At 39.1% G+C, this 24702-nt stretch overlaps 1 protein-coding gene and 1 non-coding gene across 2 annotated transcripts in view; both read left to right on the forward strand.

Annotated features, from left to right (window-relative positions):
- Positions 1 to 16990, forward strand: part of LOC127627092 (double C2-like domain-containing protein alpha) — a 70350-nt gene extending 53360 nt beyond the window's left edge. Inside the window, exons 9-11 of the mRNA XM_052103334.1 lie at positions 8500 to 8581; positions 11028 to 11124; positions 16107 to 16990. Of these exons, the coding sequence (XP_051959294.1) occupies positions 8500 to 8581; positions 11028 to 11124; positions 16107 to 16237 (310 nt within the window). The 3' untranslated portion in view covers positions 16238 to 16990. The remainder of the gene's footprint in view (positions 1 to 8499; positions 8582 to 11027; positions 11125 to 16106) is intronic.
- A 4964-nt stretch (positions 16991 to 21954) lies between these two features.
- On the forward strand, positions 21955 to 22026 carry trnae-uuc (transfer RNA glutamic acid (anticodon UUC)). The gene has a single exon. It is a non-coding gene; the product is annotated as a tRNA-Glu (tRNA).
- The last annotated feature ends 2676 nt before the right edge of the window (positions 22027 to 24702 follow it).

The following is a 24702-nucleotide window of genomic DNA, read 5'->3' on the forward strand; positions in this document are numbered from 1 at the left end:
GAAGGCGGAGCTCTGGAAAGCTCAGAAGGTGGAGCTCTGGAAAGCTCGGGAAACTCGGAAGGCGGAGCTCTGGAAAGCTCGGGAAACTCGGAAGGCGGAGCTCTGGAAAGCTCGGGAAACTCGGAAGGCGGAGCTCTGGAAAGCTCAGAAGGCGGAGCTCTGGAAAGCTCGGAAGGCGCAGCTCTGGAGAGCTCGGAAGGCGGAGCTCTGGAAAGCTCGGAAGGCGGAGCTCGGAAGGCGGAGCTCTGGAAAGCTCGGGAAACTCGGAAGGCGGAGCTCTGGAAAGCTCGGGAAACTCGGAAGGCGGAGCTCTGGAAAGCTCGGGAGGAGGAGCCCTGGAAGACTCGAGAGACTTGGGAGGCGGAGCCCTGGTAGGCTCGAGAGGCGGAGCCCTGGAAGGCTCGGGAGGCGCTGGCTCTAGGACGGGCATGACCACTGGCGCTGGCTCTTGGACGGTCCTGGCTACAGGCGCTGGCTCAGGGACGGTCGAGGCTACAGGCGCTGGCTCAGGGACGGTCGAGGCTACAGGCGCTGGCTCAGGGACATCTGAGGCTACAGGCACTGGCACACTGACGTTTGAGGCTATCGGCACAGGCTCACTGACGTCTGAGGCTACAGGCTCTGGCTGGGTTACCGTGGTATGTGCCGGCTTGGGTTCGCCGGGCGCTGAGGGTAGAGCCAAGGGGGGTTTAGGGCATGGGGCTGCGGCAGGCGGAGGCTGGAGTGCAGAGACCACTCCCTTTCTCCACTTCCTCTGGGCTGATGCGACTGGCGAAGCTGGGATGCTGTTCCTGGTCAGCGTGGCTTCAGGCTCGCTGGCCGTGGTTGACGAGGGCTCAGGCTCGCTGACGGTAGAGGCCGTAGGCGCTGGTTCGCTCACTGTGACATGCGTGGCCGCTGGCTCGCTCACTGTGACATGCGTGGCCGCTGGCTCGCCACTGTGAAATGCGTGGCCGCTGGCTCGCTCACTGTGACAGGCGTGGCCGCTGGCTCGCAGACCGGGGCAGGCGTGGGCTCTGGCTCGCAGACCGGGGCAGGCGTGGGCTCTGGCTCGCAGACCGGGGCAGGCGTGGGCTCTGGCTCGCAGACCGGGGCAGGCGTGGGCCGGGAGGCGGAAGCCTGTCTTTTCCTCCTCCTCCGGGCGGACGAAGTGGACTGTGCAGGTTCAAGAGAAGCCACTGGCGTGGGGGGTTGCTTGCTGACAGGTGAGGCTGGTGTGACAGGAAGCGGTGAGCTGCACGCTGGTAGGGTCGTCTCCAGGTAGTCGCGGAGAGTGCAGCCGGGCGTTGCCTGTGGCACCCGCTCCCTCAGCGAGGGATTTAAGCTGTCCTTAAAAAAAACCACCAATGCGGAGTCCGGGAAGTCCGTAAAGGTCGCCAGGAGGAGAAAGTAGAGAGCGTGGTCTACCAAAGGCTGGTCTTCTTGCCGCAAGTTGAGCAGCCGGCATTTGGCCCGTATAGCTGCTGGATCCATGTGTGGTCTATCGTTCTGTAACGCTTGAGCAACGAGGCAGACGAGGAGATGCGGATCCAAACGCAGTTTAAACTTTATTTAATTAACAAAACAGGTAAACACAAAGGAACAACCCACAATGGGGAAATCAAACATAAAAAACTGCTAACTAAACACGATGTAAACAAACAGAGGACTCGGGAAGGAAACACACACCAGGCTGACATCAAACAACGATAGACAAGGACTGAACAAAGAAACAGGGTATAAATACATAAACATGGGAAAAAGGGGCCAATGAACGAACAGAACTCAAACAAGATAACAAGGTGATTAACAGAAGCAAAAGGCAAACTAATGAGGGCAGGTGAAAACAATGACAGAAAACACGAACGCTAACAAGGGGACTATGGAGTTACATAAGGGACTAAAGTGAAAACTAAGAAATGCAAAAGTGACAAAAATGGCAAACAAAAGGGCAACAGTGAAACAAGACAGGGTATACATAACACCTGGGCAAAACAAGACTTCACAATGATAGCTAGTGATAGTAAGACTTAAATAGTTTGAGTAAATAAGGAACAGGTGAGCAGGTAATCAGTGTCAGTACAGGGATTATGTGAAATGGAGTTCAAGGTGGAACGTTAGTATTCAGGTGATGGAGACCTCTGGTGGCCGATAGGGGAATCTCCACCGGTGTTCGTGACAATTAAATTAAAGGTGCGTACACACTGCCAGCGACTTTGTCACTGCAGGTCGCCAGTGGGCGTTCCCACTACTGGTTGCCTAGTAACGTTTATAAATGACATTCACGGATGTCATTCCATTGCCGTTGACAGCGAATCTCTTTTCTTGCCACTAAAAACAAACATTTTGGAGGGAAAAGACTAAATATAAATGGAATCAGTACATAAAATGCTTTATATCAAAGATGAATGCGAAACAAGGCGTGCTGTTTGCCATAGCGGCTGTTTATCTGCGGCGAAAATACAAATGCAAAATGTCTGTCTGGGTCCACAAAATCTCCGCGATCTCAGATACACCTTTCCACGCAGTATTTTTTCTTAAAAATGTCCTTGTATGTGGGAAGAGACAAATCATAGAGCACTGGAAAATTTCTAACAGCAAGAATTAGCCTTTCATCCATCTTTCTATTACTACAGGAGCTGAGAGAGAGAGAGAGAAGGATCACATGAGCTCTCCCGTCTTCTCTCCTATTGGCTGTCGCTAGTCGCTCTTCGTTTGAATAAAGTTGAACTTGTCTCAACTTTGTCACGTCGCTGGACATGCCCACATCTAGTCGCCAGTGGTCGCGACTCGGTATGGAGTTGCTGTCGCGCGCGATGTCGCTGGCAGTGTGTACGCACCTTAAGGGAATAGATATGGGATCAGGGGAACATAAACTAGATCTCTTTGCAGATGATATACTGATATATTGGGGTCAAATTACAAAGTCACTCCCTGTACTATTTGACTTTCTAGACGGGTACAAGGCAATAATTGTATAAGTTTTGGAGTTAATATCTCAAAGACTCAAGTATTAATATTTAATTATGACCCACAGATAAATTAAAGGGAAATATAGTCTGAACTGGGATGTAAGATCAATTAAATATTTATATTTATAAATGTATCTGGAGACTACCCAAAGCTCTTTGATTTGAATTACAGTCTATTAAACAAAAACTAAAAGCTGATTTAGCAAGGTGGAATCTCAGGTTGAGTTGGTAAGAATTGTTATTTTGCCAAAATGATTATATTTCTTCAGATATTTCCAATAGAAATATCAAATCGACAAATCATGGAATGAGATAAATTAATATCTAGATTTTTGTAGCAGGGTAAAAAAAACCTAAGATTAAGTAAGGAAAGAGGTGGGTTAGGTCTCCTTTGTATACGACAATGCAACTTTGCAGCCCTATTGTGACCATGCTGGAGTTGTCCAACATACATGTCAAGATGGATGGATATAGAAAGTGCAATGATGGATGGAATTCCATTAGCTGCTTTGATTGCTGATAACAAAATAATGAATAGGATGGATGATGAAACAAACCCAGGGATTAATTTGTCACTAAAGATTTGGCAGGAGACAGAGAAATTACAGGTGAAACTCGAAAAATTAGAATATCGTACAAAAGTTCATTAATTTCAGTAATTCAACTTAAAAGGTGAAACTAATATATTATATAGACTCATTACAAGCAAAGTAAGATATTTCAAGCCTTTATTTGATATAATTTTGATGATTATGGCTTACAGCTTATGAAAACCCCAAATTCAGAATCTCAGAAAATTAGAATATTGTGAAAAGGTTCAGTATTGTAGGCTCAAAGTGTCACACTCTAATCAGCTAAACACCTGCAAAGGGTTCCTGAGCCTTTAAATGGTCTCTCAGTCTGGTTCAGTTGAATTCACAATCATGGGGAAGACTGCTGACCTGACAGTTGTGCAGAAAACCATCATTGACACCCTCCACAAGGAGGGAAAGCCTCAAAAGGTAATTACAAAAGAAGTTGGATGTTCTCAAAGTGCTGTATCAAAGCACATTAATAGAAAGTTAAGTGGAAGGGAAAAGTGTGGAAGAAAAAGGTGCACAAGCAGCAGGGATGACCGTAGCCTGGAGAGGATTGTCAGGAAAAGGCCATTCAAATGTGTGGGGAGCTTCACAAGGAGTGGACTGAGGCTGGAGTTACTGCATCAAGAGCCACCACACACAGACGGGTCCTGGACATGGGCTTCAAATGTCAAACGTCTTACCTGGGCTAAAGAAAAAAAGAACTGGTCTGTTGCTCAGTGGTCCAAAGTCCTGTTTTCTGATGAGAGCAAATTTTGCATGTCATTTGGAAACCAAGGTCCCAGAGTCTGGAGGAAGAATGGAGAGGCACACAATCCAAGATGCTTGAAGTCCAGTGTGAAGTTTCCACAGTCTGTGTTGGTTTGGGGAGCCATGTCATCGGCTGGTGTTGGTCCACTGTGCTTTATTAAGTCCAGAGTCAACGCAGCCGTCTACCGGGACATTTTAGAGCACTTCATGCTTCCTTCAGCAGACAAGCTTTATGGAGATGCTGACTTCATTTTCCAGCAGGACTTGGCACCTGCCCACACTGCCAAAAGTACCAAAACCTGGTTCAATGACCATGGTATTACTGTGCTTGATTGGCCAGCAAACTCGCCTGACCTGAACCCCATAGAGAATCTATGGGGCATTGCTAAGAGAAAGATGAGAGACATGAGACCAAACAATGCAGAAGAGCTGAAGGCCGCTATTGAAGCATCTTGGTCTTCCATAACACCTCAGCAGTGCCACAGGCTGATAGCATCCATGCCACGCCGCATTGAGGCAGTAATTAATGCAAAAGGGGCCCAAACCAAGTACTGAGTACATATGCATGATTATACTTTTCAGAGGGCTGACATTTCTGTATTTAAAATCCTTTTTTTATTGATTTCATGTAATATTCTAATTTTCTGAGATTCTGAATTTGGGGTTTTCATAAGCTGTAAGCCATAATCATCCAAATTATATCAAATAAAGGCTTGAAATATCTTACTTTGCTTGTAATGAGTCTATATAATATATTAGTTTCACCTTTTAAGTTGAATTACTGAAATTAATGAACTTTTGCATGATATTCTAATTTTTCGAGTTTCACCTGTATGTGGCATAGGAGATGCATCAAGAAATTTTAAGATGGTGTGCATTTGATCGATTTTACTCCAAACAGAATAGATGAAAGATTTCGAATCTGGGCTGGACAAGGAATTTCAAATTATTATGCATTCTTCAGCAAGGGTAGACTCCAAAGTTTTGAATCCATAAAGGAGAAATATAGGCTCCATCAGAATGATTTCTATAGATACCTCCAAGATATTATATTGACTGTAAGATCTGATCAGAATTAGACTGAGCACTATATTAGGTACACCTGTACACCTACGTGTTCATGCAGTTATGTAATCAGCCAATCATGTGGCAGCAGTGCGGTGCATACACTCATGCAGATATAGGTCAGGAGCTTTAGTTAATGTTCACATCAACCACCAGAATGTGGAAAAAATTTGATGTCAGTGATTTTAATTGTGGCATGATTGTTTGCATTCTTTGAATGCATGTTGATGAATTCAGGTCAGGTGCGAAAAACTTCTCTCACTGTTCTTTATGTGCTAGTAATTACCTCTGTGTGAATTTGTATTAAAAATGTATGACATAATATAAGAAATATGTATGATGCCACACAATTTCGTGATCAGTAATCAAATAAGCAAATTTGTGACATTAAATGTGTTAACTCATTTTGTACAAAAGGACAGGTTTTCTTTCATTAAAGCACTTTCACAAGATGCAGGATGGTTATATCATAATCATCAGGTTTTGCACAACTGTTTCACTCAAACTGTTATGCTGATATTATCATGCGTCGCAGCCATTGACCAGTAAAATAAAAAATGGCACTCAATGGCAAAAAGGTTGTCAACACCTGGTATAGAGAATGACAAAAACAAAAAATATGCAGTGAGCAGCAGTTCTGCGGATGGAAACGCCTTGTTGATGAGAGAGGTCAACGGAGAATGGGCAGACTGGTTCGAGCTGACAGAAAGGCTACGGTAACTCAGATATCCACTCAACTACAATACACAAGGCACAAAATATCAAACCTTAAGGTGGATGAGCAGCAGAAGATCACGCCGAGCACTGTATTAGGACTATAGTGTTCCTAATAGTGTTCAGTAAGTGTATTTTTACCATTTATCGCATTTTGCCATCGTTTTATCACATGCAGTTGCACAGGCATAATAAATGAGAGATCAGGCGCTGACACAGACAGTCCTCAGCAGCTCTATCTGTCACGGCTACCATAAATAGGAGAGAGGAGAAAGAGAGCCACTGGGAAAATGCGTCAACTTTCTTTACCATGGAATCATCCGTTGCGGTGTGTCGTGTTGCAGTGTCATTAAACAGATGTCATTCCATTTGGCGCTGCACGTGCTGGAGCCACTACTGCCAGCAACACAAATAAACAGTTTCGATAGTTTGTGTCGACGTGCCCATTGTAGACAGCCTCAAGCCATTGCATCACGTCACATGCACAGTGTAAACAGGGTGTCAGTCGTGATGACATATGAAATATTCATGAATGTTTACTCATATTTTTTATGATCAGTTCTTTTGCAAAGCTTGAATCGTACCAACAACTAAAAAATAGCGCAGTAGGGCAAAAGAAAGCGCACATGACGTGTTTGTGCTCAAAACAACTGAATGACAGAAAGCTTCTCCTCTTCAGAGTTGTAACTTGACACTGCATCTTTTAAAAGTGGCCTGAGATATGTATCAAGTGGTCAAAGATGTCTGTCTGTGCATGTTTATGTAGAAAAACATTTAAATCCAGACAGGCACATGAAGGTGTTCTGTGTAATCCACTTCGGATGAATTTCCCATGACAGGCCCAATCTCTCTTCTCTTCACCTGTGTGACTGACTGAGAACCAGTGGGCGGCGCCCAGGGAGAAATGATGGAAAAATAGGCATTGCATATAATAGATGTGAAGTCACAAGTTCCACGTATTGAAAATGAGCCATTTTTGCAGCTTGGTTTAAATAAATGCTCTTTTTCTATTAAGGAGAACGTTTTCAGTTCTGAAGCTTACAGTATGTTTTTATAGTACAATGATCTCCTATATGTCAAAAGATCAAGGAAAATGTGATTCCTCATGTCATGACCCCTTTAAAGGCTAAATTAGACATACATTATAATGCATTCATATTGTCTCATAATACATATTGTAATATGTTAAACTTTTCATATATAATTGTAACCACAATTCTAATATTATTATTATATTTACCTATTTATAATAGTTCTTTAGAGTATAATGCATTAAAATATGACCAACATAAAATTTTATCTATGGAAATTATAATTTACTATATATATTTGTGTTTTATATATACAGTATATAAGGTATTCTTTAATTAAAGACAAAAGCAATTTCATCTAAGAAAATCCATAAGATATTTTTAAGTGATGATAATACATTACAAGTCAATAAAATGGAAGTTATACTGTACTGTACAGTCCAATTAAGACATAAACCCAAACACATATGAAATCACTTTCCTCAAGTGACTAAACATTTTGAGTTTCAATACTCCTTTTGATTTGTGATATATTTCATGTTTTAATATATAGATTGCCTATGTTTAACTTAAATTACACCCCTTTGTACATTGTGAATGTGTTCCTTTGTATTCTATGCATTTTTAAATATGTTTTTTTTCCAATTCATTATATAAGTTTGACTTGTAATGTATTGTATGTTACAAGTTTGTTATTGTTGTTTGTAAGAAAACTACTGTAACTTTATTTAAAGTGGGTCAAGACCACTTATTGAGATATGATTACATCATGAAGCCTTATGACTGTTGACACTATGCTGCTTTTACATGATATCAGTTATACAATACCTATTCTACATGTATAATCTATATATATATATATATATATATATATATATATATATATATATATATATATATATATATATACTCTATATTACATTACAATTTCTGCAGATAAAATTGGATGTCAATTTGGTTATCATGCATAATACTCTTTAAGGTATAACTATGAACAGGTTCAGTATTATAATGTATTATAACTCATATTTATGTACAAATATGTACTAATACAAGTACAAACTATACTTCAAGAGGACAAAGAACAAATGCCATATAGTGCAAAAAATCATATTATATATATATATATATATTTTTTTTTATTCCATTTCGCTTTATTCCCCTATCAAAACGTTCTTAAACAAAACAGAGACTCATGGAATATGGGTTTTGCAGTGTACAAAAAGAAATGCCATTCCTTTATTCACATGCACAAATGCATACAGAGATTGTAGAGAGCTATTTTTGATCACGTTCCCCACAAGCAGAGGAAATATTCTGTAGAGGTCCAAGAGAACTTCAATGCAGCTGTATGACTTGAAAAACATCATGCAGTTAATTCGCACACGCTTTCTTACATCTCTTTATCAGATACCTGAAACCCGACCTGAAGAAGAAATCAAAGCACAAGACTGCAGTGATCAAAAAGACACTGAACCCTGAGTTCAATGAGGTACTTTATAACAGAGAATGTATGCACATTGACGTGAGGAATGAAAGTGAATTAATCTCTCCAATTATGCTTTTACATGTATTGCTAAATTATTTATGAACATGTTGTAATTAAAGGATAAAGGAATAATGCCAATAATGAAAATTCTGTCAGCATTTACTCAACCTCATGTTGTGCAAAACCAGTATGATTTTTTTTCCAATGAAACTAAAAAGGAAATGTATAAAGTGACAAGTGGCTGTCAGGCTCTAAAAAAAGTACAATTATGTATATATATATATATAAACAGATGAGCCAAAAAATTATAACCACTCACTGGTGAAGCGAATAACGTTGATCATCACCTAAAACGCCACATGCCTACAATGGGCATGTGAGCATTGGAACTGGATCTTGGAGCAGTGAAAAAAGGTTGCCTTATCCTATTTCTTTTTCATCACATGGATGGCCGTGTACATGTTCTGCGTTTACCTGGGGAGAGTTGGCACTAAATGCACTGTGGGAAGAAGACAAGCTGGTGGAGGGAGTGTGATGCTCTGGGCAATCTTCTACTGGGAAACCCTGGGTCCAGCCATTCATGTGGACGTCAATTTGACACGCACCACCTACCTAAACATCATTGCAGACCAAGTATACACCTTCATGGCAATGTTGTTCCCTGATGGCAGCAGGATAATGCGCCCTGCCACACTGCACACATTGTTCGGGAATGATTTGAGGAACATGTTGAAGAGTTCACAGTGTTGCCCTGGCCTCAAATTTCACAGACCTCAATCCAATTGAGCATCTGTGGGATGTTCTGGACTAACAAATCCAATCCACGGTGGCATCTAGCAACTGACAAGACTTGAAGGATCTGCTGCTAATGTCTTGGTGCCAAATACCACAGGACACCTTCGGGGGTCTTGTAGAGTCCAGGCCATGGCGGGTCTGCACTGTTTTGGCAGCACACAGAGGACCGACATTGTAATAGGTAGGTGGTCGTAATGTTTTGGCTCATCAGTGTATATATCTTCTGAAGTCATAACATCTTTGCCGCCGCAGGTCTCAAATCTCATTTGTACATGCATTGTGCATATTTACACATTGTGTCAGGTTTGACATCACTGGTGGCATTACTTTTTTAATTAACATTTTTATAGATTCATAAACATATAACAAAATAAAAAACACAACATATATACACTGAATCAACATTTAACATTTAACCCCTTCTATTACCCCTCCCCAATCACCAAACCCACCCTAACCCCCAACCTGTGGTCACAAATAAATACACACACAAAAAACAAGAGAGAAAAAAAACTAACAAACAAACAACAATCATAATTAAAACTAAACATCTCTCTCCCCAGCACCTCCCCGACAATCCCCCCAAAACACCAAGTAATTGCCCGACTTACTGTCAAGCAAATTCTGAACCCCCAGCCTTCTGCTTGAAATCTCTTTTAAAAGAAGCCTCCCTCCCCATGTCCGCACACCACTCCAGAAATAAGGGTGCCCTATCTGACATCCATCCCCTCAAAATAATTAGCCTGCCAATCATAATGCTGGTCAGAACCCAATTTTTGATGTGTTTATCCCCAAAATGTATGTAACATGAGATCTTTATCAGAATTGATCAGGGCCTGTCTCCCTCTGTGAATCTCTGAACCGGGACTCTGTGAGTTTGCTTGATTTCCAGCTCATGGCCTGTTATGTCGAGCAGTCTCGGGAAGAACCTGTCTAGGAATTTTATCATATCTCGGCCTCCTCATGCTCAAGTATTTCAACAATTCGGAAGTTGTTTCTTTGATTACAATTCTCCAAATCCTCTGATTTTTCCCAGATGCGTTCCAAATCTCCCTTGGTCGCTAGCGGGTTAGCAGCTAATTCCCTCTCCAATGACTCCAGATAATCTGTTTCTAGCCATCTGACATTCTTGTAACCAACTCAGAGAATTTTGTCCCTACGGAAGTGATCGATCGACGTATTACAGCAAGATCCTCCAAGTCTGCATCGACCTTCGTCAGCATTGCCGACACATTCATCAATTCACCCTCCGAATTGAGTCCAGGGCTTTCGGCCTGCCACTTATGGGAATCAGTTTGAGCACATACGTTTCCAGAGCCCGAGGATTTTGAATTCTTTGACATATTGTCTTCCAAATACAGTTAAGAATAAGGGTGTATCGAATCTCACTGGTTTATCAAACTAGCAAAGTACACAGAGCTCACCGTTCACACGTCCGCGCCTCGCATGGTGTCATGTGACACCCCTGGTGGCTTTCCTTTTGTGTTGCACAGATTTAAAAAAGAAAGGGTCTGGAATAATATGAGAGCTAGTAAATGCTGACAGAATTAACATTTTTGGATGAACTTTTCCTTTCATTTTTAAGAAAAGGACATTCAATATGATATATTTATTGTAAAATGTATTGTGTTATATTATACTCACCTTGTTTTAGGAGTTTTTTTATGAGATCACATTCAATGAGCTGTCCACCAGGACATTGGAAGTTACTGTCTGGGATTATGATTTGGGGAGGTCCAATGACTTCATCGGTGAGCAACAATTTATCACTGTTTACAAACCTCTGATACATGTATATGTTTGTAGAATGATAGTAAATAGATTTTAAAAAGATATTTGGCATGCAGGAAACCAGTATTTAGCAATGCTTATGATACCTCATAAAAATTAAAATGGGAGTTTTGTGTCTAAGTTTATATTTGTTCGTTTTGAAGCTAACATATACATATGGTAGTGTACGCCTAACATTTTTAACTTTGGTTACACTTTACATCAAAAGGGTTTATTAATGACTAAGTCATTTTCAAATGCATTATAAATCATTTATATGTTGTTATAACAACATGCAAAAAGTGCAGCTTTCATCCAATACTTGCCAAATAGTGCACATTTGAACTTATATGTTATAAATGCTTAATAAATACACTTATTCATACTTATATTAATAATAAACATAAAATGCCCTAATTCATGATTTATTTCAAAATGCAAAAATAGACTACTATAGTGAGATTAAAAGGAGGGATTCATTACTGTAATGTCTTGACTTGTTCTGTCACTTTCCTTGACACGTTTATTTTAAAAGAAAGGTGGATAACGCTTTATTTTAAGGGTCCACAATAATGCACTAGTAATAATTAACAATATTAAGACAGTAATTAATCCATAATTGAATATATAGTAAGGCTATCCAACAGCTATATCATCCTGTAGCTCAAGACCAGTTACCCACTGAAGCTCCTGGGGAAAACTAAGGTTGCTGCTGGAAGAGTTGTTAGTGAAGCCAGCAGAGGCTGCTCACCGTGTGGGTCCTAATGCCCTAGTATAGTGATTGAGACACTATACTATAAAGAGGCACCGTCCTTTGGATTAGATATTAAACCAAAGTGCTTTCTCACTGTGGTCATTAAAAATCCCAGGGCACATCTCGTAAAAGAGTAGGTGTGTAACCCTGGTGTCCTGGCCAAATTCCCCCTATTGGCCTTTATCTATCATGGCCTCCTAATAATCCCCATCCCTGAATTGGCTTTATAACTGTAGTCTCTCCTCTCCACCAACAGCTGGTGTGTGGTAAGTGTACTGACACACTATGGCTGCCGTCGCATCATCCAGGTGGATGCTGCACACTGGTGGTGGTTGAGGAGAGTCGCCTGTTCAGTATGTATAGTGCTTTGAGTGTACTGTCAGAAAAGCTCTATATAAATAAAACGTAAATTAATTCATCTTAGCTATAATTTACAACGTATTAAATGCCATATTTTTGTGTAGTAATTAATGCAATTAATTTTCTATTTCAGATATTTATATAAATAATTTGTTATTCAGTGACTCATTCCGGGGCATTATTGTTGACCCTTAAAATAAAGTGTTACCAAATGGTGATACTACTAGTGCGGTCTTAACTTATCTAGTCTGAGTTACCTAAAGTCCTCTGCAAAAGGGTCAGTGACATATATACCATAAAAAAGTGTTTTTTCAAAAATTTCAAATAACAGGCATAAAAATGGTTGTCTTTTGTTCTACTAACTCTCATCTTTATAGAAACATATGTTGTTTCAAAATTTTCAATTGGAATCAGAATTTATGTGACAATTTGTTCTATTAGTGCGTACAATCGTCATATGGTGTGACATGAAAATAATTGTATATAAACTGAAAATGGATTATACCTTTCTTAAGTTACTCACTTTATCAAAGTCATTTATCATAACTAAACTGTGATCCATTATAGTTTTGTGAAAATTAATTAAATTTGTGTATTATTTTCTAAAACATTGCTCAATGTGAGACCTATGCCGTCGGTCTTTCAACATATATTCTATTTATTGTGACAAAGCTTGCTAGAAAATTATAACAATATTTGTGACTCTTGCTGATACTATTTTCTATGTATTCCATGAATATTTTCAGGTTTTATCATTAATAAAGGTATGTTATTTTCACAATTTGGAATGTCACACCAAATGATATAGTGTCACACCATATGATAATGTCGCCATGTGTCAATGCAAACCATGTATTATCCTACTTATTGGTGAGTACTGATCACTCATATGGCAGGAAATATTTAACCACTCTTAAATGCTGGAAGGTAATATTAAAATGTTATTGATTTATTTGATATTTAACAATAAAACAAACATTTTTTTAATATTGTATGAACCATATGAACATATGTTTGTGTATCAAATTTCATTTCAATGGTGGTGGTGATGTACGACCTGGGACTTGACCTGGGTCTACCTTGATGTCTCCATCATAGATGGAGTTATCTGGGGGAGTCATGTCAAATCAAATCAAATCAAATCACTTTATTGTCACACTACCATGTACACAAGTGCAACACTAGGTGAAATTCTTGTGTGCAGTTCCGAGCAACATAGCAGTCATGACAGTGACGAGACATATACCAATTACAGTAAACAACATACTTACACAAAACAGTTTACAAGTCAAATGTACACATACTTACACAACACAATAATTATATACACACAATATAGAATACACAATATACAATAAGTAAAGAGTATACATTATATATATATATAAAGTAGTTGTATTGAGGAGAATATGTTGACAGTCCAGTGTGTGATACAAGATGATGATTAATAAAGTGCAGTGCTAATTATTGATCCTGATAGATCAAGTGTTCAACAGTCTGATTGCTTGGGGGAAGAAGCTGTCATGTAGTCGGCTGGTGCGGGTCCTGATGCTGCAATACTGCCTGCCTGATGGTAGCAGTGAGAACAGACCATGACTCGGGTGGCTGGAGTCTCTGATGATCCTCTGAGCTTTTTTCACACACCGCCTTGTATATATGTCCTGGAGGGAGGGAAGCTCACCTCCGATGATGTGTCTGGCAGTTCGCACCATCCTTTGCAGGGCTTTGCGGTTGTGGGCGGTGCTATTGCCGTACCAGGCGGTGATGCAGCCAGTCAGGATGCTCTCTACAGTACTAGTGTAGAACCGTGTGAGGATGTGGTGGTTCATTCCAAACTTCCTCAGCCGTCTCAGTAAGAAGAGGCGCTGGTGAGCATTCTTCACAATGGCCTCTGTGTGGACGGACCATGTGAGTTCCTCAGTAATGTGGACACCGAGGAACTTGAAACTGCTGACTCTCTCCACCGGTGCTCCATTAATGGTGATGGGGCTGTGTTCTCCGTCTTTCCTCCTGAAGTCCACTACAAGCTCCTTGGTTTTACTGACATTGAGGGAGAGGTTGTGCTCCTGACACCAGCGTGTCAGAGTGTGCACTTCCTCTCTGTAGGCTCTTTCATCATTGTCAGTGATCACCGTCGTATCGTCAGCAAACTTAATGATGGCATTGGAGCTATGTGTTGCCACACAGTCATGTGTGTATAGGGAATACAGGAGTGGGCTGAGAACACAGCCCTGCGGGGCTCCAGTGTTGAGGGTCAGTGATGAGGAGGTGTTGCTGCCCATATGGCAGAAAATGGCAGGAAATGTTGAGTAATGCATTTAAATTTCTTCTTTTGGCTCTATATTTTGTTTGAGAATTTCTCCATATCGCCCTCAGTTTCTCTCTTCTTGACGGTGGGAGAGTCTGGATTCTAAATTTAGGCAACTTTCTGTTTCTTTTCTTGATATCTGTTAACAGAATGCTGTGAACATTTTAACAGCTGTTCAACATTGTTTATTCTCTTCGTTTCCTAACTATTATTTTACCTTTCTAAGATTTACATATAATTATGACAAAATAATAACATTTCTTTTGCATTTTTATAAAAAATGTGTCACACCAAAAGACATCTGGAAGTGGGACATTTGTCAGAGTGCCAACAAGATCTGATTTATTGTAAATATAAAAATGATGACTCACCTCAGATTGTACAGCAGCAATACACTGCTACTTCTGTACAACATTGCTGAAGAAGGTCCTCTCCTTCCCAAGGGTGTCAAAACAGTTGCCCGTTCAAATATCCCAAAATAGTGTCACACCATATGATTTTGATTTGTGTGACAAAATCTTTTTGATTAGAACTGACTCAAAACATTATGCTTGGACTTTGAAAAGAGTAGGCTCACAAATAGACATCTGTATTATTTTTCAGTATTTATTTGAGAATTTTTGCATTTATTTTTTTTAGTTTTATTCGAGTTCTCACTTTGAGAAACAAGTGTCGGACAGTCACACCATATGAGTTTTGTTATGTTTGGTTGAAAATTCTGAAAAAATGAGTGATGAACTGTTTTAATGTTGAATATGTTCACATAAAGCATAATGTTCTGCACAATATTGAGAAGGTTTTTGGCAAATATATTTTTTATTCATACATGTTTGACACTGAAGACAGCAAAACTGCCATGTCACGTTATCCACCCAAAAACACTTTTCAGGTCTTTAAGCTCATTCACAGCATATTTCATATAATAAAGCCAAATGACCATTAAACTATACTTAACTTTATGCACATATGTACTATCAGACTAACATGTACATATGTTTCTAATACTGGCTTCATATGTGTCCACTTTACATTAAGGTACAAATGTATAGGTTATGAACGTTGAATAAGTGTAATTAAGCATTTATAACATCAGAGGTGAAATGGCTCACTATTTGGCAGGTATATCGTGAAACTCATCCTTTTTATGCATGTTGTTATAATTACACATCAGGGATTTATAATGCATTTGTAACTGACTTATTAGTCATTAATGAACCCCTTTATAAACCCTTGCATAAAGGAACATTAACGTAAAGTGTTAGATAAACTTTTAGCAGATGCTGTATAAGCCTTTAAAATTTTTTACTGGAAAATGGAATTTCAATATGACATCATTTTGCACTCACAAGGGGCATATCCAAATACTAGTGTATATATATATATTAATAATAAGAACAAGCCCTTCAATATGTTCCACCCCAACTTTTTCCTTTTTCAATAGGAAATACCTCAACACAAGAAATATTTTTTTTTATTATCAAACCGCCTCCTTGGGGTTGTTAAAATATGTGCTAATCATCTTGAATCTGATTATCTGGTAGGAGGCGTGTCTCTAGGCTGTCACTCACAGGGCGATGCCCTCCTGCACTGGATAGACTGTCTAAAAAATAAAGGTCAGAAGGTTGAGCGCTGGCACACACTGACCAATGACCTGCCAGGATCCACAATTTAACAGCAACGAGATCTGCCTGAGACATTATCCTACACTTGTTTACATTTCAACTGGATTGTGCTCAATAATTTACCATCACGTCTTCTCTACTATCAGACAAAGCCTGTCAGAATTACTGTTGAACTGCATAAAAATCTTTTTCTTTACTAGTGATCTTGTCTTAATTTCCAGGAATGACATCTAAATATCAATGTTAATCATATAAATTTTACTTGAGAACCAAAACTGCACAAGATATTACAACTTGTTTGCAGAAAATATATATTGTATGGAGTAAATTTTTCTTACCCCCATGGTAAATAGTTTTTGTCATATTCTTTTTGTTTTTTACGCATAAACCTTACTAAATTGTTTTTAGATTTACAATCAAAGGTCTTGACTCTGACTGGGTCACTCCAAAAGATGAATGTTCTTTTTTTGATGTCATTCTGTTGTGGACTTACCTCGATGTTTAGGGTCATTGTACTGCTGCATCACCCAACTTCTACTGAGCTTCAGCTGGCACACAGCCACCATTTCATTATCCTGTAGGATATCTATATTAACCTGGGAATACATTTTCCCCTCGATGATGGTAAGCAGTCCAGGCCCCAAAGCAGAAAAGTGGCCCCAAATCATGATGCTCCCTCCACCGTACTTCATCTTTGTGAAGAAGTTTTCATGTTGGTGTGCAGTGCCCTTTTTTTACGGCATACATAGTGCTGTGTATTCTTCACAAACAATTCAACCTTAGTTTCATCAGTCCACAAAACATTTTCCAAGTAGCATTGTGAAGTATCAAGGTGGTCTTTGGCAAAATTTAGTTTTTGTAGGAAAACAATGGCTTCCTTTGTAGTGTCCTGCCATCGACACCATGCCAGTGTAGTGTTTTCTGTATTGTAGATTCATCAACAGAGATGATACCCAATTTCAGTTATTCTTTCAGGTCCTAGGCTGTCACTCATGAGCTGTTTTTTACCTTATTGAGCATTCTGCGGTGTGCTCATTGAGTCATCTTGGCTGGACGGCCACTTCTAGGGAGAGTAGCCACAGTACTACATCGTCTCCATTTATATATCGTCTTGCTGTGGACAGATGAATATCTAAGCTCATCAAGATAACTTTGTAACTCTTTCCAGCTTTATGCAAAACAACAATTCTTGATCATATTTGTTCTAAGTTCTCTTTTTGCGAGGTATTTTCCACGTCAGCCCTTACAAAAATTGGGAGTTCATGGCAAACTTGCGAATCAAAGGCTCATTTGCATGTGAAAATAATTTGCGCCAAATTTGCTGCTAGTTTAAATTTTTTAAGGGAGCAGATGCTTCTAAGGAGTGCTTTGAGTGCTTTTTATTAGTCAAAGTAGCTCTAATCAACACCTCCAATCTCGTTTCAATAACTGAATGCCAGGTTTGCCAACTCCTGACTCTAATTAGTATTGTTGGCATAATTGGCCTCACAACCTAAACTGTGAATGTTTGTGTGATCAATATGTACAAGAACCATACAATAATTTGTGTATTATTAGTTAAAACAGATTGTGTTTGTTCATTTGGATCAAGTTCAAACCAGATTTAAATACAAATTTATACATAAATGCAGGTAATTCCAAAGGGTTCACATACATTTTCTTGCCACTGTATGCTTAAAATATGAAATAACCCAACTTTCCTCTCTGACGTATATTGTTTTAAGGAATTGATATGTTTTTACTTCATAAGGACAAAATACTGATTCATTTTTATTTGTTTTGCAGTGTAGCCATTTGTTAAGGGCCTAAACTTGGTTTTGTAGATGGACTGCAGTTTCAGAGTTATCTAAAGATTTTCCTGTATAGCAGTAAAAGTCTACAAACTGTAAATAAATAATAATAAAAAGTCTCTGTAAATATAATTAATATATTTGTGTCATAGTAATAGTTTCTGAATTTATGTTGCAATAAGGTTCCATCGTGTTTAACAATGCCTCCAAAATAATGTTAATAAGTAAATATGTTTTATTGTTTCAAGAAACCGACATTGTATTGCTTGCTGCTGATATTGTACTACTGTATTTGATCTTATTTAAGAGAACATTGGGATATGTCTGTGTTAATAGTTGACCTATATTTGAATAGCATAACTGCTGTATTATTCACCATATTCTTCCAGTTGTGATCTGCTAATGAGATGAACATTCAGTATTATGTGTTATTGTGTATGGTAACACACAGTTCTCTACTAGAGCAGCACTCTACTTCCACACTCAAGAAACCTACCAGTCCTTTGTTTTATTTATTTTATTCACTAAAATATATAATAATTGATTTAGTGTATTGGTTTACACTTTTTCATATGTATTTGTCATCTATATCCCTGATTTCTTTACTTCTGTAGTCTATGGTTCATACAATTGTTTATGAGCATTAAGGCATTTTTGATGAAAATAATATTAATGATATTTACATCTAACCCTATGTGAACAATATAGCATACATTTTAAACCAGTTTTTTTTCTTTGTCTGGTAAGATGCATGATTACTTACCTTTCTGATGCATGAATGTTTTCCAACTTTGTTTTTGTCTCCTTTTAATAAAAAAGAAATTGAAAAAATCTTAATTGTGAGCAATGTTTCAATTGTTTAACATATAGAGTTTATGTTGATAATTATACAACATTTACTACAGTCATGACCATCAACTGAATACTTTACTTGAATACTTGAATGAATACTTTATCAGTGTTGGGTGTAATCCAATTACAAAATAATTAGTTACTGTAATCTAATTACTTTTAGTCAAAAAAGTTGTGTAATGAATTAAATTTTAAATTGTTGTAATCAGATTACAGTTAATGACTTTCAATTAATTTAATTACTTTAAAGTAAAGTTAGGTTAGGCTTATTTCATATATATTATCTATGTAGAATACATGAATTATGGCCCCGTAATGAGTCATTGAAAGAGAAATGTAAGGTGCTGTGTATGAATTGTGTGTAACAATGAACAAGAAAAAAAAATAGACATTTTAAAATTGTTGAGCGGAAAAGTGTTTTAGAAAGTAACTTAAAAGTAAAGTAATTAGTAATGTGATTATTTTCGATTAAGTAATCTGATTACAATTTAGAGAGATAATTATTCATTTGTATTGGATTACTCTTTTCCTTTATTCATTTTTGGACAGTTGAAGAAATCTTTTTGTGTTGCTGGTATGGTTCTGTATTCTCCACCCATCCATACAGCCATGCATGGACAAGGCAGAGAGTGCAGCAAATAACCCCCCCAACAAGGTACGATCCTTCATTGCATAATAGATTAAACAGACATTTAATAAAACTTAAAAGTTTATCAAGTTGATAAATTGAGAGCAAGCTGCAATAACACATTGAATATAATTCCAACTGACAATCAATTATAGTCTTAGAGCACAGAACAATGAGACAGATGTTGAAAAAACTAAAAGGCAAGTTGCCATTAAATAGGTGAAGCTGGGGATGGAGGAGGGAGTTAAGTGCACCTTGCATCCATGCAATAGAAGGCAGGCAAAGCAATGAATAAATTGAGGATTTAAATAGAACTGCTCTGATAAGCGTCTGAATTGTATTGGTAGAATTCATGATCAGCTGAGCATCAGCTGAGTGCAGCTTGACTAACGTGACCTGCGTGAATGGATGCTATGCCTGATTTCAGTCAGGACCACTTCCATTAAATGAATGCTTCTCTTGATTACTTTAATGAATACTTTATTCACTTCTAGACAATTTAAATAATCTGTTAGTGTTTGCGGTATGGCTTTACAAGTAGTTACAAGGTAGGTTTAGCAACAAGCTTGTTACTAAATTAATTCCATGAGATGAGCTCCGTTTGGGGAAGCATAAACTAGCTTAGTTGCCATGTTTTCAAAATTTTAGTACTACGGAAGGAAGTGACAGACATGTCTGCGATTGCAGCGGCAAGGCATGTAACCAAATTGTGGCATGACCCGAGTACACTTAAATGACATACTGTAATTGACACTTAAAGAGCAGATACTTATGCAGCTGTAAACTCAATTTGATTTATGGTGTAGCCCCAGATTAAGTTAGTGACTACCAATTAAGCTTAGCTGTGGTGTAATGGCCCACCCCTCCCTTTAATCATCGTCACCCCACCTCTTAGGCCCGTCCTTCAGCCAGACTCACAACATAAGTGGGCTGGAGATGAGGAGAGGTTTGGGCAGCGTATGATGAGGCACTCCTGATATGAGTGGAGCCTCATCAGCGCTGCTCTAAAAATGCGCCTCTCCTTGGGGAGCCGGTTTCTGTCTCCTTACGTGCACACACTGGCAACCTTTCATGTCCCGGCTGAACAGGGAGTGTACCTGCCAAATTAGATGTGCGCCAGGGATGCAGTTCTGGCGCATTTGGCCAGAACCCTACCCGCTCTGCTCCTGGACTCCTGGAATTAGATGCGATGCGTTGTGGCCGATTAATGCTGTGCTGCCCTTCCTCTCACACTCACCATGGTTCCAGAGAAGACAGGCCGCTACCCCTTGTGCATTGGACCACCAACGGGAGCGCATAGTGGCCGCTGTGCCCCACCCATGTCCTGGACCATTACCTTGGACATTCACTTTCCTACACACCACCTCCTTTCACTGCGAGGATGCCAGATCCCCTTTTATTTTGAACACTAATCCCCATGGACACTTTTATCCCTTTTTGACTTTTTCTGTTTATTATTATTTACAATAAATGCCTCTCCAAGGCATGACACCATGCCCATTGAATCTGTCTTTTGCTCACCCCCTCATAGTGGTATAGAATGCGGGCAATTCCGTGAGAGGAGACGGAGCAGTTGGGCACCAACAGTGATGTCACTTGCCCTCTCATTCTCATGGAAAGCCTGAAGCAGAGAGTCCATGGCAATGGCCTCCCAACCACCAAAAGGATAAGTGGCAATTAGTAAGTATGTCCAGTAGCACAACGGGGAGGATACCGGCCGAATAACATGTGTGTCAGACCCGGACACCTGGCTGCCCTTATCCTCACACTCGCCGCTGCTCCAGGCAAGACAGGCCACTAGGAATCTACCGCCCTTCGAGCCATGGACCACCGATGGGATCGTTTTGTGGACACTGGACCCCACCAGTAGTTCTTATAATATACTTTGTGTCAAAAAATGATTTATGGCTTAATTGCTGTACCTTTGACCTTTCCCCTTCCGCTCACCCCGCCCCGCACCGCCCCACCCGCCCCGCCCGCCCTCTTTCCCTCCCACCCACCTTCCCCCATTCCGGTGTGTGTGTTGTGGTGTGACGTGTTTGGTCATATCTGATGTTATATGTTTGCAGAGGTATCCGCCCCCACAACTGTGTATTTAAAAAGAGTTTAGGTTTGAAAATGAGATGTCAAGATAATGTATGGTTCATGATGAAATAATTCATTGTTGTAATCATTGAGTTGTTTTTCAGAAACATGTTAAAGTAATGTGTGTGTGGGGGGTTCATTTGGATTTATTATTATTATTGTAAGACATAAAAAGCAGTATTATGTTTAAAATGTGTTTAAATGACATCTTTAATGAGCGTGTAATGCTTGGTGTCAAACATGGTAAAAGTTTTTTTATTAACAAAAGGGTGAAAATGTGTTTTCTAAAACAGTGGATATTGGATAAGACAAAAAACATTCAGATGGTTGCTTTAAAATAAGGATTTAATGGTTAATGATTGTTATTTACTTTTAACAGAGGAGAAAATGTGTTTTTAAACACCTCTCAGACTCCCATATGGTCTAGAGGTTAGGATTCCTGGTTTTCACCCAGGCGGCCCGGGTTCGACTCCCGGTATGGGAGAGGTGTGGCATGGTAATCCACTGAGCTCTGATCTACGTGGAGCTGCTGTGAAAACAAAGGCAATTCAGTGGCATTCTCGGCACAATGACGTGGTTTTCAACAACTATAATCTTTGATATTGGTTTAACAAATACACGTATTATTAAAAACAATATTTCATTTAATTGTAGTTCTAACAACAGATGTTTCTAAACAGTAGATATTGACTGATCAAAATCAAAGGATGCTAGTCATTTTATAAAAATAATAAATAAATCGTTAGCAAATGCATATGTGGTATTTTATCAGTGACCTTTTTTATAGATCAAAGGTTCAGATTGTCAAAACACATCAAAGACATTTTTAAAAATATTGAAAATAGTTTATCATCCTTAATCTTTGATATTAGATTAACAAACACAATAATGAATTTTATCTGTAACACTAACAAAAGGTCTTACATTTTAAAAACAAAATAGTTTGCTTTATAAAATACAGATTTAACACAAAAATCTTACAGTTCTACGCAGTCCTTTCATGAGCGAGGGGTTGCGATAATGGTTTAAGAACAGTGACAAATGCAAGACAGTCCTAAAACCTGTGTTAATTTCATATCATCATTTCGCTTAGGAGATATGTGTGTGTGTGTGTGTGTGTGTGTGTGTGTGTGTGTGTGTGTGTGTGTGTGTGTGCCTATGAGGGTTGATGGATGGATAACTACCTAAAGGTTGATGTGTGTATGTGTGTGTGTGTGTGTGTGTGTGTGTGTGTGTGTGTGTGTGTGTGTGTGTGTGTGTGTGTGTGTGGCCTATAGAGGGTTGATGGATAGATAACTACCTAAACATGTGTGTGTGTGTGTGTGTGTGTGTGTGTGTGTGTGTGTGTGGTGGCCTATAGAGGGTTGATGGATAGATAACTACCTAAACATGTGTGTGTGTGTGTGTGTGTGTGTGTGTGTGTGTGTGTGTGTGTGGCCTATAGAGGGTTGATGGATAGATAACTACCTAAACATGTGTGTGTGTGTGTGTGTGTGTGTGTGTGTGTGTGTGTGTGTGTGTGTGTGTGTGTGTGTGGCCTATAGAGGGTTGATGGATAGATAACTACCTAAACTTTGTGTCAAAATTGGGCTTCCATGCCAAGGGGCGGGTGGAGGGGGGGTGACTTTTTACCATTTGTGCGGTATGTGTGTGGAAATTGCGCTTTAACTGACAAAACATGTGCTTTGTCACTACAAATGAGTACCGTCAGTATTTTGGTAAACAGGTTTATTTTATATAGAATTCTGACGAAATATCTTTAATGCAAAAGTTTGTTACATTTTTTTTTTAACCATGAGATTCTAAAACAGTGGATATTGAATGATATTAGTTTATTTTACTCAAACAGACGATACTGGCAGAGCAAACTCATTTAGACGGACACTTTATTAACAAGGGTTAGGCTATTTATTTTTACCAGAGACTAAAACGTATTTTAAACCAAATGTTCAGATTGGCAAACGCAATATTGCCGTTGAAATAGTATGCATTATAAATTGTAACTTTAACACGTGTTGTATTGCATTTTTCCAATCAAATTAATAAGGCGTTTTTGATCCAGACTTTAAGGCGACGATCGGCAAATGTTTTGTGGCGGGGTGTAGTATCCTGGAGTCACCACTAGGTGTCATTGTATTACAAGTGTTGTGTTCTATCCTGAAAAGGGAGTTGAAGAAGATGTGCTATGCGGGATGCAGGCAGTGTTTATGTCTGTTGCTGTGCCGTTGCAAATAGAAGTAAAGAAACCCTTCAACTCTATATTCATGTAGTAGTCTTTATTGTAGTGATTCATAGTGAAGATACTACACGGGGGGTGAAGACGCACCAAGATTTCGAAGTGTCAGGGATTTTGGTATAGTCTGGACAGTCCTTTCAAATTATTCAGGCATTAAACTATCAAACATACCAATGTTGATTTATTCAGTTCTAAAAGAGTGTAACTAAACATACATCCAAGAAATAGTTTACACAAATTCTATTTGTAGGCTACTATTAATATTGTAAATATCCATGGGTGCGTTTCTTCACGAGCATTCGTCTGCTGCAGATTTGTCACATCTATATTTACCTACAGTCATAACAAGTGACATAAAAAATGCACATCCGATATAAACTCAAACAATAGAGCAATTTACTTAAATCAATGAGTGGTATACATTTAAAATTGATGTGTACCAAAATAATACCTTCTGATGATTGTGCTCATACTTGTGTGAACTGTTGAATACTAATGGGGAAAATGAGCAAATGCAAGATTGGCTATGAGAGAGCAGCCGGACTTGATTCCTCCACCTGGGTGTTGTTGCGGAAAGGAAGTGGAACGCGGGCAAAAGAGAGGACGAGGATCTGTTGATTTATTTGCAGCCTGGACTTATTAATCTGATGTTTAATAAAGTAAACTGTCTTTGTGAAATAGTCTGAGTGGTTGTGTGATTTATCTTCTGGCATTGACAAGTAGGCCTAATGAAATAACATAACTGTTACACTTGCAAAAGATTTGACAAATGCAATGTACGTTTAACAACACGTCTTAAACATGAGAGACAAAGGCGGTTATAAAAGCAATGGATACATGAGACCATTGAATTGAATCTGAAGCGTTATAGAGAGAGAATGCCAAACGATGTGCAAGTTCTCGATATGTGACTGAAAATGATAG

This window comes from Xyrauchen texanus, chromosome 33, assembly GCF_025860055.1.
Source record: "Xyrauchen texanus isolate HMW12.3.18 chromosome 33, RBS_HiC_50CHRs, whole genome shotgun sequence".
NCBI lineage: Eukaryota > Metazoa > Chordata > Actinopteri > Cypriniformes > Catostomidae > Xyrauchen > Xyrauchen texanus.